Raw genomic sequence first — 17,741 nt, 5'->3', positions numbered from 1 at the left:
GGGCGGCGGCCGCGGCGAGGCCCGGCTTCCCCCCCCCCCGTCGCCTGCCAGCCCGCCGGCTGGCTCCGAGGCGGCGGTGGCGGCGGCGTTGCAGAGCGTCTCCTGCGCATGCGCAGGAGACGCTCTTGCACTTTCGGGGGGATTTAAACATCCCCCCGAAATTTTTTAAAACTTTTTGTATTTTTGTGCACACGTGGGGACTGGCCCACGTGTGCACAAACCTCCCCCAGCCCCCCAGCTGCCCCCTCCGTGCTGATTTAGCGATCCGCACGGAGGGGGCAAGTTGGCTATTAGATATATAGATGCACAAAGGGGTTACTGTGGGTAGCAGTGAGGGTTGGGTCTTTTCTGCCTTCTCTCATAGAGAGGGTCAGAGTAGGAGAGTTTGTGTGAACAAAGCAAAAAGGCATTAAGAACTCCTACAGTGATCATGCAGGAAGCTGTGTGGCTTCCGCTACTCTTTGCACATGTTCTGTCAGCAGAAGTGCATGGTGTGATGCAGCAGACCAAAGTCTCATAAGAACATAAGAGACGCCAATGTTGGATCAGGCCAAAGGCCCATCCAGTCCAACACTCTGTCACACAGTGGCCAAAAATACCAGGTGCCATCAGGAGGTCCACCAGTGGGGCCAGGACATTAGAAGCCCTCCCACTGTTGCCCCCCCCCAAGCATCAAGAAGACAGAGCATCACTTGCCCCAGAGCCCCTATCTATGCCTTGTGGCTAATAGCCACTGATGGACCTCTGCTCCATATGTCTATCTCAGTGCTGCTCTTAGCTTGGATCCCATGGGTGAGGAGAGCTGTCATCTCTGAGGTGGGTACAGGAGTCATGCGAAGGGCAAAGTTGAGCCCTTTTCCTGCGAGGTTCCATTTTTAAAGGAGCACAAACTGCTATTTGTTTGTTCCCAACCTTGTGAATCAGACAGGAGTTGCAGGGCATAAACTGAAGCGTGTGTGCACGTGACCCGGGTCTCGCTTGGCCTGAGCATGGGGGAGATTTCTAGAGCAGCCTGTGACCATCCAGAACGCACTCCATTGTTTGCAGAAATGCAAGTGAATTGGCCCACAAATGCCAACTTAGGATAACGCCGTGCGAAAGGATGGGGCATGGGGCCAGCGGGCTGATCTGGGAGGTGCTCCATTATCATCGGTAATGCATCTGTCTCTTCTTCTCCCCCTTCAATTGTCAACTTTTAGACAGCAGTCATTGCAGCACATGTTGAATGTGAGCGGGGCCAGTTCCTTTGGCAGCCAGTTAAGCTGAGCAGCGCTTTGTGCTTCTTCTGCGTCACCACTTACCATGTCGTGGGTGTGGGTGTGACCTGGATTGCCTCTCGGGGAGAGAGAGAGTTCTGTCTGGGGTGTCTGGAATGCAGGTTTTCTCCCTTGTCATAGCGGCCTCCCTTGGAGAGGGGTGGAGTGCAGGTATGCAAACAGATCTGTAGATCCTTCAGACTTGTTTGCCGGTTCAGAGGCCTGACGTTCCTGTCGGGGGCGAAGGTAGCTGCTTTGTTGGCTGGCTTGGCTTTTTTTTTTAACCTCCTTAGCCGAGGGATCCGCTCTTACGAGGTAGCAAATCCAATTCTGGTTTCGTTGGTAAGATCTTCCTGGGAAACGATTTGTTGTGGCTGCCTTTGGAAGGGGGTGGCGGGAAGCTCTCCTACTCCAGAAGCTCCTTGTCTTGGCACAAGAGGCGTTTGTCTTGTGTGCTGGACTATGTGCCCGTGGGTTGCTTTGTGTGTTGCCGCAAGGACCCGGTGTCCAGAAGGGAGGCCTTCAGTTGTTATGTTGCCGAACTGCAGAACTGGATGGATGGAAGAGGGGAGGGATAAGGAAGTAAGATGTCAGACCGGCTCAAAGATCCTCCTCCTTCCTGCCTTGTATCGGCAGTGGTGGCCAGGCAGCTGCTTGCTTCTGGGAAGTCTGCAATCAGGCCCTGAAGGCCAGGTTCTCTCTGCCTTGCATGCATACTGTGCCTGCTCTGCACCTTAGCTAATACCTGCTGTTAAACCTGTTCTTTCTCCTACGGGAGGGGCTTTCTGTTTGCAATTCCTCCTGCTTCTGAACTGAACTTACCGATACGACTTGAAGTGCGCCCAGGAATTGCCACGGCGCCAAAACGCCTCTGCTTGACTTTTGGCAGGGGAATATTACCCTTTGTCTGTTTAATTGACACTGGTTGCCGGTGAGTTTTCAGGCCCGCTTGAAAAGTACTGGCCGGTGGCCACCATCTCTAAATCCCTAACTGTCAGGGATCACAGCAGCTCAAAGGTCTTCTTCTCCTGGGCAGACTTGTCTCCGGGCTGAGACCAGTCGCTGGCCGCAGGGATCACATGCCTCTTTTATGAACATTGCACCGGCTGCTGACTGGGTGCTGGCCTTTAATGTCTTTCATGACCTGAGACCTTTATGCCGTACCTCAGGGGCTGCCTGGGTGGGAAGTCCCTTTTGCACAGCAGTCCGTTCTGGTTTCCTACCCCTGCAGGACTGCAAAGGAGGGCTGTCCATCATGGGCTTTTTTTTGGTAGCCGCTCTGATGTGGGTCAGTCTTCCAAAGGGTATTAGAAGATCGGCATCCTCTTGCAGGTTCAGGGAACGGAGGGATGTAAAACTGAACTTTTCAAAGGCAGGTTTCATAAATATTTTAAATAAATGAAACAAATCGTTATCGTCCTCCGTGTGTCCATTGCAGAGGGTGCCTCTGATTGAGGGGGATCACCTTTGCGATGGGGTGAGCTTCCTGAAATAACTGGAACCGGAATATTTTCTGCGGCGTTGAAAAGAATGTGATCTGGTGTAGGAGATTTCTTTTGACTTGTGTTTAGTAAACAAAGTTTTAAGATGTACCACGTCCTGATTTTATGCCTCAATAGCAACAAGCACTTAAACTGGCATATTTCACTGGGGGGGGAAAGTAACTTTAAGTGTGGTTTAAATGTCATATTCAAACACATTCAGGCATTTTAGGGGGAAACTACTGTTATCAGAATAATACTTGTACAAATGTAAAGACAGTATGCCATAGGCTTCCCTTACGTTGTTTAAATTTAAGGTGTTATACGTGCTTAAATTGTTGAGTCTCAGAGACGCCCGTTTCCCCAATGGCCCAAAGAGCCAGTTCTAGCACCTGATAATTTGGGCTGCAGCACTGACGGCCCCTTTAAAGGGACACCTGCCCGCCAGCTGATTGGCCGGCTGGGCTGGTGAGCAGCCGTGGATCTGGCGAGAAGCAGCAGGCACATGCCGCGCCGTAGTCCAGCGGCCATGGGGAGATTCTTTCAGGAATTGCCTCACCCCACCTGGGGGGCACTGGGCCTGTACGAAATCTGGCGAGGTCCCCTAAAAGGGTGGAGGCTGTGGCAGCCATTCCAGCTTCTGCTCCTAAGACAGATGGGAGAGGAGACAGAAACGGGTGAGCCAGACTCGCTTCCCTCGGTGTCTGAGGGTGAAGACAGGGCTTAGCATGGCTCTTGGGCTGAGGCCCTGACAACGCCTTTCTTCATTGCCACATCGTTTACATACTCCTGCCTGCAATATTTACCCCTGCTAACTTCCTTCTCTTCTTTAGTTTCACTGTAATCATGCCACACAGTACTTTTTTTTCTACTGAAGCATCGTAGTGGCGACTTTCTAGTAACCGAGACCAGTAAAAAGTTAACCGATCTTATGAAAGCACCTCCCCCAGCCCGAGAAAAGAAACAAGATGCTGCTCAGTGTGTTTGCGGAAAGAGGAACAGAAAAATAACCCCAATTTTGGTTTCGCTAGGCACCATATGAAATGAGAATTTTCACCTTGGTGTCGATTTGACCGGCACAGCCAATCAGATAAATTCATAACAATATTTTTTAAAATCTGGGCTGTAATATTTTTGGTTTTATTCTCCCCACCCTGGTTTACAAATCAATGAAACATACAAGACCTCTCTCACACACAATTCCTAGGGCTAATCACCTGAAAAAACATAGTTGCAAAGTTGAAACTCTTTGAGCTTGTCTAAGATTGTGTTGGTAATGATACCTTCATTGTTGCTAAGTTTATGAAACAATGAATCCTTAGAAATGGCAAACTTTTCTACCCCACATCTCTGCAGTGCTATGTTTCCCCTCTAGATTGTCAAGGAAGCTGGTTTTATTGGTGCTGTCTTATGGAGAAATTGGAGATACCTACAGGTAGCTATTAGCTACAACCAGTTAAAACCTCCATGTTCAGAGGCCGTCTACTGCCAAGTATATGCTTGGGTGAGCAAACTGGAAAGACCACCCATTATTTTCCTTGCTAGCTTCCTCAAAGAGCTAGTTTGGTGTAGTGGTTAAGTGCACGGACTTTAATCTGGGAGAACTGGGTTTGATTCCCCACTCCTCCACTTCCACCTGCTGGATGACCTTGGGCAAGCCATAGTTCTAACACAGCTGTTCTTGAAAAAGAGCCGTTTCTGTCAGAGCTCTCTCAACCCCACCTCCCTCACAGGGTGTCTGTTGTGGGGAGGGGAAGGGAAAGGAGTTTGTAAGCCGCTCTGAGACACCTTTGGGTAGTGAAGGGCGGGGTATGAATCCAGTCTCTCCTCCTCCTCCTTCATCTAACTGGGTGCTGCCGAAGATACAGTGCTGAATTAGACAGGCCTTTGGGCATGATCCAGCAGGGCGCTGTTATTGTTAGGTTCTGTCTTGGATTCTTGGTGGTGTGTAAGAGGCGCTGCCTTACAAGCAACTTTAAAAATGAATGTTGTGTTAGTGCAGATGTAGCTTTAGGTATGGCGGTATGAAGGGAAAGTCAAAGAGCTGCCTCCTGTGGGCAGGGTGGTTAAAGTGCGTTAAGGGGGGTAATTAATTAGCGCAAATTGATGACAGGCGGCCAGAGGGAGGGGTGGGTGAAGAGGGAACCTGTTTCAGATCTTCTGAGACTTTCCCTGCTGTTTTAATGCCTCTTCTTTGGCCCTTAACCTCTCAGGAAGATGAAATCTTGTCCAGATTCCGGGGCATTTCTGCCTACAGGGTGTTCTCGCCAGCAAAGCCCCTCCTGCAGCCCTACAGAAATGGAAGCTTTCGAGAGAGCCACTGTTTCTCCTGCACCGTCAGTGAAATTCTGTTTGCAATTAAAACTACACAGAGTAATAAGGACATTTTTGACAGGGTCTCTCCGAGCCCGGACCCTTTTCTCTGTGGTGTAGGCTGGATGCAGGCACTCCGGAACCGGAAGAGGAAAAGAGCTGGGTTGCTCTGGCAGTGCAAAGAAGACTCTGTTTCTCCTTGGGCCTCAGAGAAGCCTCGTTTCTTTGAGCTTGAGCTGCTGGGCACAGCTTACTCCATGTAGGGTCCCAAATCTATAAGGTCCCTCGGCTCATCTCTGACAGCTGTTTAGTAAGGACACCCTGACCCTGGATGGTCAGAAATCACTCTGCCGCAGCAGGATATCGGAACTGTAGCTGGGGCACTTTCCCCTTCCATAAGAACACATGGAATTCACTGCCACAGGAGGTGGCGGCGGCTACAAGCATGGACGGCTTCAAGAGGGAATTAGATAAACATATGGAGCAGAGGGCCATCAGTAGCTATTAGCCACAAGGTATAGATGGGAACTCTCAGTCTGGGGCAAGGGATGCTCTGTATTCTTGGTGCTTGGGGGGGGGACAGTGGGAGGGCTTCTGGTGTCCTGGCCCCGCTGCTGGACCTCCTGATGGCACCTGGTATTTTTGGCCACTGTGTGACACAGAGTGATGGACTAGATGGGCCACTGGCCTGATTGAACATTGGCTTCTCTCATGTTCCAAGCTCAGCTTGGATTTAAAACTCTCCAGGCAGCCCTGGGCAAGTTGCTTTCTTTTAGCCACCCCACAAAGCTGTGGCAAAGATGAATGCCCAGCGCACGTTCTTTAAAGGACAGGCAGGTCAAAATCTTTAGGCTGGGAACGAAAAGCAGTTATAAGGAAGGCTTCCCACTGGGAGAGGGATCCCTTCCCCAGTGCCCCACTGCAGCGTCCCGTCTGTCTGAGCTGACAGCACGCAGTCAGAACCCACAGCCAACAACGAAGGACACGCATCCAGGAACGGTAATACTTTTATCACAGAGCTATAGATGCAGTAACATAAGCACTGTTAAGAATGGTGGCGGCCCCATGGGCATAATAGGATATAGGGTATTCATATGCACCCCCGCCCCCAAACACTGGGCAATTAGGCACCCTCCCGCACGTGGGATAAAGCTTGGTGACCGTTAGGTAGCTAAAGCTGAGAACCAACACTCTCCCACGGCACCTAGGAAAAACCCAGACAATACAACTCCCACCTGCACATCTGTATAGATAAGCATTTCGGCGCACAGCAGAAAAAGCACAGAAAGGAATGCATTAACCAGACACAGACGGAGCTCCCCAACCCCCATGGCAGCGTAGCTGACACACGCATGGCCTGGGCCGTCTTATTTGGCCATTATAAACTGTCAGGTTGTTTTTTTCTTTGAGGTCCCAAATGACTTGGGTTGGTGGCAATGCTCCCTCTATTTGGAGTCTTGTGAGCAAAAATTCTACTTTGTGAGCTACTGGCATTAAAGTTGTGACCGAGCGATTTGGCTGCTGCATAAATTAGTTTGCTCTGGAGCCATCCTCTATGAGCTAAGAGAAAAATGTGTGAGCCAGAGGCTAATAAACTGTGAGCTAGCTCACACTAACTCAGCTTAGAGGGAGCACTGGTTGGTGGACTTTTTGTGGGTATGTTTGCAAGCGTTTGAAATCAGCGAACCCCTCTGTGGTTTTTTGACTGCCTTGGGGCTTAAGTGAGGAGTGCAGAAAACATCTCTCAGTAGAAAATATACCTCGTTCCCCAAATCGAAAATCTGGGTGGCACGCCTATTGCACAAGCTCTGCCGCTAAGCGAATGTGGCTGCGGCGCAGGATCAATACTCACATGCGTATGTATTTGTTTGTTTTGCCGGGCCTGGAGCTTTCAAAGACACAGCATTCTGAATTGTGCATTCAAAGGGACTGGGTCTCGCCGAATGTTGGGGAGAGGGTGTCCGGGGCAGAGCAAGTTGCTTTCGAGACAACTGGGATAACCTTTTTTTCCTGCCAGTTAACGCTGGGAAGTGTAAGTGGTTGTGTAGGGTTGTCATGTTATAAGACTTGTCCTTTTAGTATGGTTTGCTGGGCTTTTAATGAGCTGCTTGCTTGTTCACCTTTTAATTAGCAGAAACTGCCTGCAGATGACTGGGCAGGGAAGCTTTGTAAGCTAAACGGCCCGGTAGCTGGTTCTTTCAAGCCGTCAGTGTGCCGCAAATGAGCGCTGTGGATTTGTGCTAGGTAAAGGTAAAGGTTCCCTTGCTCGAAAGCCAGTCGAATCCGACTCTAGGGTTGCGGTGCTCATCTCCGTTTCAAAGCCGAAGAGCCAGCACTGTCCGAACTCTGAAGACATTTCCGTGGTCATGTGGCCAGCATGACTAAACACCAAGGTGCACGGAACGCTGTTACCTTCCCACCAAAGTGGTACCTATTTATCTACTTGCAATTTCTTGCTTTCGAACTGCTAGGTTGGCAGGAGGGATGTCTGCTAGCGATAGGCTAATATGAGTTTATTAGTTGCTGTAGATTTTCCGGGTTGTGTGGCCGTGGTCTTGGCATTGTAGAACCTGACCTTTTGCCAGTAACTGTGACTGGCATCCTCAGAGGTATAAACACAGAAAGATGGAATACTCTCTGTGTCAAGGTGAGAAGAAAATGATAGGCAGTAAATGTATATCTACTCCAGAAGGTGGGTAGGGCTGAGTCATTGTCTTGTAAGAGTTGTTGTTTGACTCAGCCCTACCTTGACACAGAGGGTAATGAACTCTGGCCGTGAAAGCCTTCGACATCACATTAATATGAGGGTTTTTTGGGGGGCTGTTTTAGGCTAATGTGACTTTTTGTGGGAACTTGTTTGCAAGTCTGGGTGTTTCACATTTTTTGCATCTCGTTGCAGAGACACCGGCAGGATCGAGGCATCCGAGGTTGCCAGCTGCTAACTCCTCCTGGGACGTCTCCCGGAACAACCGTCAGTCATGTTTAACTTAATCAAAAAGGACCGAGAGGGGTCCAGAAGGGACAAGAAGGAGAAGAAGGAGAAGAAGGAGCGGATGTCGGCGGCCGAGCTGAAGAGCCTGGAGGAGATGAGTATGCGCAGGGGCTTTTTCAACATCAGCCGGGGCTCCAAGAGGGACTCCAAGCACCGGCTGGAGATCTCCAACCCCATCCCCATTAAGGTGGCCAGTGGCTCGGACCTGCACCTGACCGATATTGACTCGGACAGCAATCGGGGTAGCATGATCCTGGATTCAGGGCACCTCAGTACGGCCAGCTCCAGCGACGACCTCAAGGTCGACGACACCACCTTCAAGGGGTCTGTGCTGCAGCGGGCGGCCAAGTTCGGCTCGCTGGCCAAGCAGAACTCACAGATAATCGTCAAGAGGTTCTCCTTCTCGCAGAAGAGCCGTGACGAAAGTACCTCGGAAACCTCCACGCCGTCCGAACACTCAGCCGCCCCTTCCCCGCAGGTGGAGACACGGACGCTGGAGACGCAGCTCGCCAAACAAGGTTTGCCGCCGGGGCCTCTGCGTGCCCCGCTGGTGTCCGCCTCCCGAGCCCGGTTGCCCGAGGTGGTCAGCAAGAGGTTCCCGGCTGAGCTGAAGCTCCCAGCGGTGGTGGCCCCGGAGCCTCCGGTTCCCAGGCAGCTGGAGCTGCAGCGGCGCAACACGGGTGACTTTGGCTTCTCGTTGCGCCGCACCACTATGTTGGACAGGACTGCGGACGGGCAGGTCTACAGGCGGGTGGTGCATTTTGCCGAGCCGGGTGCCGGCACCAAAGATCTGGCTCTGGGCTTGGTGCCGGGGGATAGGTTGGTGGAGATCAACGGCCGCAACGTGGAGAATAAGTCCCGGGACGAGATTGTAGAGATGATCCGGCAGTCGGGGGAGACGGTGCGTCTTAAAGTGCAGCCGATCCTGGAGCTGAGCGAACTGAGTCGCTGCTGGCTGAGGAGTGGGGAGGGTCTTTGTAGGGCAGCCTTTGATGTAAGTATCTTCTTTACTTGTGAGCACAGTGGGTGGGGTGGGGGTGGGTATATGGGTCTGTTTCTATTTGCAGCTGGGCCAGCAGGCCTAAACTCACCTGGAGGTCCCGCTGGGCTCTGTTTGTTCAAAGTCTGACTGTATGGAAAAAAAGCCGAGATGGATGTGTAACAACATAAATTAGGAATAAACCAAGACGGTGTCCAGAAACTGGGGGTGAGGCATGTGCAGATTTGCCTCCTTCTAAGGTTGTGGAAACTCAGTCCTTCCCGTCTGTGCCTTCAGGCCAACAAGACGCCTGTGTGGCACAATCTGACTCCATCAGTTGCTGTCTCCAGTAGTAGATAAGTTCGTCTTTGAAAAGGGAGGTTAGCTCTTTTTGTCCTTATGGGTATATGGAGCGGGGGCACATCTTTCCAGCGCTGAACTGCCAGGTGTTAATATGCTGCGTAAAATAAAGCGTCTGTATCCCATTAGGGCAGTTGTGTTGGTGCACCGGAGGCTGGTTTCTAAAACTCGGTTTATTTGGATCCATCCCTCCGCTCAGAAAGGAGTACTTCCTACATCGTTTGAAGAAGCAGCGTTGTGACCACTTTGCTAGCATTTAGGGGAGGTTATTGAGTACAGGGTTGGGCTGGGACAGAGGGAGAAGGGAAAGATGTTGGTTGGGTCTGTTGTGGGAGGTGATGTTTACCACAAGCTGAGCAAGATCACCTCTTATGGCTGGCTGTGGCTTTGGTCCTGTGGATGAGGAAGGGGTAGAGAATACTTGCAAGCAGTGTTCCCCCTAAGCTGAGTTAGTGTGCGCTAGCTCTAAGTTTTTTAGCCTCTGGCTCACACATTTTTGTCTTAGCTCAGGATGGATCGGCTCCAGAGCAAACTTAATTTATGCAGCAGCCAAATTGCTGGCTCACAGCTTTAATGCCAGGAGCTCACAAAGTGGAATTTTTGCACACAAGACTCCACAGTTTAGAGGAAGCATTGCTTGCAAGTGCTTCAGGTCTGCAAAGAAGTGGATCTTTTCTTCTGGGTGTTGTTGAGCTAACTAAGGGCCGAGCACTGAAGGGACCTGTAAAGGAGGAGCCGTCTCTTCTCCTACTGGAAGGGATTTTTTTTTTTGGGGGGGGGCAGTATTTGACTGTTGCTCAGGTGACTAAGGGCCAAACTAAATATTATTGTTTTTAACAAGTTTGGCCCTGATTCTCTGGAGGCAACTTGTGTTCCCAGCAGCCACATAGCAGCTGCAGGGAATGGCTTTTTAAAACAAATGTGCTGGTTCTTACCTATAAAGCCCTTGATGGCCAGGGTCCAGTGTACCTAAGGGACCGCCTTTCCCCATATGTTCCCCCAAGAGCACTACGGTCTGGGGTGCAGCACCTACTGGTGGTTCCAGGCCCCAAGGACATCAAGCTGGCCGCAACCAGGGCCAGGGCTTTCTCGGCGGCAACTCCTGTCTGGTGGAAGGAGCTCCCAGAGGAGATCCGGGCCCTGCGGGACTTGGCACAGTTCCGCAGGGCCTGTAAGACTGAGCTCTTCCGCCAGGCCTTTGCATAGGAGCCGCCGCCGCCATTGTGCCACCATCGAGTTGCCATCTATGACGGTGGATTAGATCGATAAGTGAACTGGCCCTGGGAAGACGCCTAGGTGACCAAGAACCTATGCTGCCAGGCTAGGTGATAAAAGGATCCCATCTTGGAGAGATAAGTTAATACCTGGAGCACCGCACTTTATTTATGGATTGTTTTATACTATTTTAACTGTTTGTTATGGCATTTGCTGCTGTTGGAAGCCGCCCTGAGCCCATCTGGGAAGGGCGGGATACAAATCTAATAAATAAATAAATAAATAAAAATCCCAAATGGGCTTGAAATGGTGCTGCAGGGATGGTGCTGCAGGGGGACAAAGGGCCCCTCCCTCCCGCATAGAAATGGCAAGGGGGTGGGGGTATTTCCCTGACTTTGCTGCTCCATGTGGAGTATCTGTGCACGTCTGGCCCCAGTCTGGCCCTAAAGGATGTGTGCTGGTTCCTGACAACTTTGGGGCACAGATGTGTGAAACTGTCTTCCAAAGAGGAACTTTGTTTTGCAAAACAGCGGCGTGGGATCTGTAGGGAGGTGGGGAGAGGTTGAGTATGAAAAGCATGCTAGTCAATCCCTTCTGTTGGGAAGGCAAAGAAGAGCCTTGTTCCGCAGGACATTTGGATGAATAAGGGAGGTGAAATTGACCTGGAAGGGGCTGTTCTGAGAGTCCTTTCAGGTTTCTCCCTTTCCTGAAACGCCAAACGCCATCCGATTAGATCTGAGCTTTGAGGAGCAGGAATATCGGCAGCGTCCCAGTCCTCTCCGGATCTGTACGCAGCAGCAGTGATAAAGGCTCACAACTGAAAGAGGACCTTTCAAGTGCTCAGCTCTAAACACTTAAGAGTCAGATGTCTATAAAACAGCCTGTCAGGCGGACTAGAAGTGCCTTCTGTGTAGCTCACCCATCAAGGGGAGAGTGGGGAAGAGGCTTGCTTCAGGCAACCCAGGAAACCTCTGGCGGGTCTGAGATCTGAATGGGCTCTGAGCCTCTCACCGCGTCCTCTTAAGTTTCCTCTCCATTGCTTAAATATTTTGGGAAAGTCGACCAGTGCAGCCCAAATGCCTGGTTTCCCCCCCAGTAAACTATCTTGGGATGGAAAGGAGGCCTCCCTGGAGCACAAAGTGTATCACTGGGATGAAATCGCATATTTTAATAATGCCTATTCTGTCTAAGAAGTCCAAGGCACGAGGTGGGGCTTTGCGCTCTGGCTTCTCGTGAGTCTAATTAGACCCTCCTGGCTGTTCATGGTTGTGTTTCGGTGGGCGTGGGGAAATTACCGTAATTAATGTCTGTTCTGCACACCTCCTAGCAAACCGTTGGCTGTAAGCAAACACTCAGTAGTATTCTTCACATTTAGAAAAAAAATTGTGTTACCGCACGTTTCAGCCACAAATTAGTTCTTGAATTGGTCTACAGTATTAAAAACGTAGACAAACATCAGCTTAACAAAGAAGGTGTCAGGGAGGGAGTCGGGAGTGAAGTTGGGAGTTACAGAATCATAGAATCATAGAGTTGGGAAGGGGGCCATAAAGACCATCTAGTCCAACCCCCTGCCCAATACAGGACCAGCCTAAAGCATCTCTGACAAATATTCGTCCAGCCTCTTCTTGAAAGCTGTCAGGGAAGGGGAGCCAACCACCTCCCTAGGCGGCTGATTTCCCCTTTGAACCACTCTGACCGTGAAAAAGTTTTCCCTAATATCCAGCCAATACCTTTCTGCATGTAATTTAAACCCGTTGCTTCGGGTCCTGTCCTCTGCTGCCGACTGGAACAGCTCCTTGCCCTCCTCCAAATGACAGCCTTTCGAATATTTCAAGAGAGCAATCCTGTCCCCCCTCCGTCTCCTCTTCTCCAAAGGAAACATTCCCAAGGCCCTCAGCCTTTCCTCGTAGGGCTCAGTCTCCAGACCCCTGATCAAGGAGGAACCAGGATGGACTCCACTCTGAGGGCCTTGTCGATGACCACTGAGCAATCCTGTCCCCCCTCCGTCTTCATTTAGATAAAACTGTATGTTAACACAAGTGCACCCAAATGCCATGCATGAAATTTAAGCAAAGGGTGAGGAGTGGGCCCGATCCAAGCATGATGGAGGGATGCCTGGCTGCTTCTTGCCCTCCTTGCTCGTGGCAGTTGAGAGGTGGTGGTTTGCAAAATTCTTGCAGTTTTTTTTTTAATAAACAAATTTTATTATTTTATCTTGCAGTTTGGAGGCTTTGGCAGGAAGGAGGGATTCAATTTCTATCTTCTTTACTCCAGCCGTTTTTGGCCTCTCATGTTCTAATAAACATCCTCCAGGGTGTGGGTCTTTCTATTTCAGCTGATATATCCTCCAGAGCATTAAGTTTCACTTGCTGCTTCAGGTTTTGTCCTCACTGGTTTCCAGGTGCAGGGAGATCCGGCATTTAGCTGTGTTGATTTTTTCCCCTACAAATCTGTGTGGCTGAACAGGAGCGCTGCCCCACAGAGGGATTGTGTGTGGTTGCAGGGCAGGCATCTTTTATACATAGCAATGAAGACATTGAGTACCTGCAGGGAGGCGTAAGCGGAGGCATAATGGGCAGATGACCCACATTCTGTTGGCTGTCCCCTGGTTAGTAATGAAGCTCATGCGTGTATTGCTGGTGTACCTCAAAACCCCTGAAGGGCCCAGTTTCTCAGAGCGTTATGGCATGAAGAATCCTGTTGGTGCATTTCTTCCTGGCATCAGATGCCAGATAAACTGCTGGGGAGGGATGCTTATATATAGTACAGGTGTTGGGAGCAGTGTTCCCTCTAAGCTGAGTTAGTGTGAGCTAGCTCACAGTTTTTTAGCCTCCGGCTCACACTTTTTGTCTTCGCTCAGGAAGGGATGGCTCCAGAGCAAACTAATTTATGCAGTAGTCAAATTGCTCGCTCACAGCTTTAGTGCCAGTAGCTCACAAAGTAGAATTTTTGCTCACAAGATTCCAAAGATGGCAAGGAAGCCCATGTTTGTAGGCAGCCACTGTGCCCACTCACATGCAGGTGGTCAGGCAAGAAAGCCTTATAAAACTTGGTCTGGGGTTGTCTTTTGCTTCTTCTCTTGGCTGCGTGTGGCAGACGTGAAGGGTGTGTGGGATCTTTGAGGACTGGTTAAGTCTCTTCTTTTGCAAGGCTGGTTAAGTTTCTTCTCTCATGGGCAGCCTTTCAGCACAACCAGGGCCTGCCTAACAAATGAGTTCAGCACCCCTGATCTAGCGTGTGATCGCAGCCCTTGTCTTTACATTCAAAACACAAAAACACGATACAACCAAGGCGTCTCCCATCCACTCCTTCTCTCAACATGCAAGGCTCTGCTCTGTCGGCCTTCATGTATGGACCGGAGCTTCCTCAGTTGTGGCTTCATCCTTGGGGCCCTGGGAGAGATGCCAGGATCTGCTGGTGTGGCTCAGTTGGTCCTCGTTGGCTCATGCTTTCTCACGGTGTCTGTCTTGCCGGGGAATGACTCACGGGAGTGGAGTTTGCCGGATCGCACGGGAGCCTCCAGGGCCCCGGGAGATTCCAGAGAGGCTGATGTGCCAAGTTCTGCAGCGTTTGTGAGTCCTGCACAGCTCTTGCACTTTTGTTTTTCCTGTGGTGGTGTTTTTGCTTTTGGCCTTTTTGTTTTCTAAAAGCTGGCAGCTGACAGTGGGCAGCACCTGTCTCAGCAGGCCGATGAAGTCAGCCGTTCCAGAACAACGCCTGGCACTCGGGAGAGCGGCAGCCCCCTCTGCCCCCTGCGAACAAGGCAGTAGTTCTGCTGAGGACCCACGCTGCTGCTGTGCGGAGAGTGATCTAGGAGGAGCAGAGATGCCCCCTGCCTCACAAAGGGCGGCCACACGAGGCTTGTCCCTCCCGCTCTTACTGTGCTGCGTAACAGGCGTCCCATTGTGCTCTAGGCCCTGTGCAAGGAATGACCGTTTCTTTCCTTCTTGGGCTCATGTTGACTCCCATTGACAGCGGGAACTTCCAGCATTAACTGTGCTCTGAGAGCTGTTGGCACTTGGCAGGATTGGGGTGTGGAGAGATCCTTTCGTGCCCCAGCTGTGAGGATCTACATTCAAGGTTCCCGGATGTTGCTGAGCTTCCTTTCTCATGCCTTGTTGGGAAGTTTATTCCTATTTATTTATTCGGTATAGAAGGAATACAATGGGCCCCAGGAAGACAGGCCCCCCCTGTTCCCTTGCTTTCCCCCCTTCCCAGACCCCGGGGGTCGAGGGGTGATACAAGGGCCCGGCACTGGCCTCGTGCCCGGTGGTCTGCGGGCCACCTCGATCGCCCTCCGCCCCAGCCACACACCGGTCCCCATCCACGCGAAGGCCAGGTGGGTAGCTGCAGTCAGGCTCGGCTACCGCCTCCACCCAAGCGTGTGGCAATGTGATGGGATTAGGGTTGTAGAACCAACCAGAAATCTAGAAACAGAACTGAAGCAAAGCATAAATCAGGGGTGTCAAACATGCGGCCCAGGGGCTGGATTAGGCCCCTGGAGAGCTTCTATCAGGCCCACAGTGGAACTGGCTGTCTTCTGCTTCTTCTTCCACTTCTGCGGTGTCATTGTAGGTTTGCAGCTTACAGATACACACCTGAACAGCACACTCAGGATTGCAACAGCACAGACATTTTTATGCAATAATTCAGAGCAAGAGGTGTCAGTTATCAGACACTGTTAAATAAAATATTGCGAGAGTGCTAATGTTTTAAGCATGTTTTTATTTTAAGTATAAAAACCCCTTTGTATTTTTGTCCTTTATAAAGTTTATATCTCCGCTATCTGGCATTGCATTTTATGACACACGTGGCCCGGCCCAACAAGGTCTCATTTATATCAGATCTGGCCCTCATAACAAATGAGTTCAACACCCCTGGCATAAATATTAACATGACTCATTACATGATGCAGAATTACATAGTAGGATCCTACCTCCACAAGTTATATACAGTAGTATAGTATAGTGTATAAAAGTATAGTACAGTAGGATATAGTATATCCCTTCATGACCATTTTTCTGTCCCCCCCCTGTTACCCACCCAGTTCCTTCCACAATATCCATGTTTGTAAAATGAAAGGTTCTGGGGTATTCTCCAATCTTCTGCAAGCCAAACACTCTGGCCTGGCAGCTTTGTCCTCTGCCTCTAGGTCAGAAGTGTCGAACTTGTTTTGTTATAAGGGCCGGATCTGATGTAAATGAGACCTTGCTGGGCCGGGCCATGTGTGTCATAAAATGTAATGCCAGGTAGCGGAGATACCAACCTTATAAAGGACACGAGCACAATTAAAGATTTTTAAGCTTAAAATATTAACACTCTTGCAATATTTTGTTTATTTAACAGTCTCTGATAACTGACACCTCTTGCTCTAAATTGTTGCATCAAAATCTCGAGACAATGTCTGTGCTGTAGCAATCTTGAGAATGCTGTTCAGATGTTGTTCAGGCTTGTATCTGTAAATTGCAAACTTTTGCTTTATTGACATTCATTACAGAAATCTCATGGTCAAAACGTTGTGCCTAAGACCCAGAGGAAAACATGAAATGGCTGGGCATTGCAAGCTTTTGTACATAAGTTGCTTAGTGTGCTGGTCAAGAACATGTGAAGGCACCATGACACAGACTGAGAGCTATGTGTTTGTCTACAAAAGTATAGTCTTCCCCAGAGAAATAACTACAACTTCTATGAGGCAGTGCAAGAATAGAGAGACAGCAATGTATAGTGGTCAGTATCAGACTACTATTTGGGAAGTCTAGGTTCAAAATCCCTAGTCTACAAAGGAAATGTCCTGGGTGAACTTGGTCTGGACATACACTCTCAGCCTAATCCACTTCATTGGCGTGTTGTTATTCCTTATCTAAATAGTTCACATTGCTTTCCTACTGAGAAAGACTGGATCATGAGGGCATGAATACAGTGAAAAGGGGGAGGGAACCCAGTTACATCCAGGAGAGCCCTGGCATAATGAGCCCAACAAAACACACACGGGCACACACACACACACACCCCTCTCTTGAATAAAATGTTGTTGCATTCGGCCCTTTGTTCCTGTTCAGATGCACTCTTTGCAGGCCAAAGCCTGGCCTTCAGAACAAACTTCAGGATCCGAGACTAGTTGCATCCCACTTGCTTCCACAGCCAGGATGTGCTCGAATCTCTTCTCTGCAGTCTCTGCAACCACTTCTGCCAGCCTCCTTAATTTCTGTCAGGTTTCTGCTGATAGAGGATGACCAACTGTGTGACCTGCCACATTCCTCTTTGCCCATGGAGGTGAGGTATGGGAAGAAGTTGCCCATAGGGAAGGGCCACAAGTGAGGGTAGAAAATGTACACTGGGGAGATCAGTGTACAGGACTCAGATTGGTGGCAGACTGGTTTGGTCTGCCAGTGCCAAAAAAGGAGATGAGTGGTGGTGGAGGGGAAGGGACGGTTTGATCTATGAGGAATACTGCAGATAGAAAACTGGCACACCGGGAGGGTAAGCTGAGCTCATAGTCACTGATGTGCTAGTTCTTTCTTGCAGGGTTTTTCTTTCCATGTGGAAGACCATTCAAAAATGGTACCCTGTGTCTGTTGTCTAAAGCAACGATGGTCCGGCTGTTCTACACCATCTCAGGATGGTCTCGCCTTGTTCTGTTGCATGTGCAGACTAGGCATGAATCTGGGGCATGTGTGTCGCTGTGCGCTCTGTTAGTTTTATGGCTGCTTGAGATCTGATTGGCTGAGGGAACAACATGCGCAAGGTTCCATAACCTGCTTGGAGAATGATCCTTGTGGGCTGCTGAGTGGATACAGAAGAAACCAGACCTGCCTTTTGTCTCTTGTTGAGCTCAGTTCTTCAGGCGGCTTCAGTTCCCTTTACTGGTGAAGCTGGGCCTTCTGATGATTCCCCAGGAGCGCGTTACCCATTCTTTGGTTGGCTTACTCACCATTCCTAATCAGTGAGTCTGAAGTTTGTAATGACTTCCTGGCTTCAATCCAGCTCTTGTCTTGGTAAATTTGCTGCTGTGCCCAGTGACCTGAAATGTGTTTCCTACCCTGATGGGCAAATTAGGAAGCCGGCCCCACTCCGAGTAGATGTTCTTTGATTGTTAAAGCAGCAGACACGTTTAGAGGGTTCTGCGAATCCCGCTGTCCCCACAA

The 17,741-nt window shown here is 50.1% G+C and overlaps 1 protein-coding gene across 1 annotated transcript in view; it reads left to right on the top strand.

Moving 5' to 3' along the window:
* The first annotated feature begins 7,996 nt into the window (after positions 1-7,996).
* The window catches only part of MYO18A (myosin XVIIIA), a 182,496-nt gene continuing 172,751 nt past the window's right edge, over positions 7,997-17,741 (top strand). The window contains exon 1 of the mRNA XM_015421898.1: positions 7,997-9,036. Coding sequence (XP_015277384.1) covers positions 8,029-9,036 — 1,008 coding nt within the window. The 5' untranslated portion in view covers positions 7,997-8,028. The remainder of the gene's footprint in view (positions 9,037-17,741) is intronic.

This window comes from Gekko japonicus, unplaced genomic scaffold (assembly GCF_001447785.1).
Source record: "Gekko japonicus isolate JY-2015 unplaced genomic scaffold, Gekko_japonicus_V1.1 scaffold21, whole genome shotgun sequence".
NCBI classification, from domain to species: Eukaryota; Metazoa; Chordata; class Lepidosauria; order Squamata; family Gekkonidae; genus Gekko; species Gekko japonicus.
The sequence above is the reverse complement of the archived record's forward strand: the minus strand, read 5'-3'. Positions and strand labels throughout refer to the sequence as shown.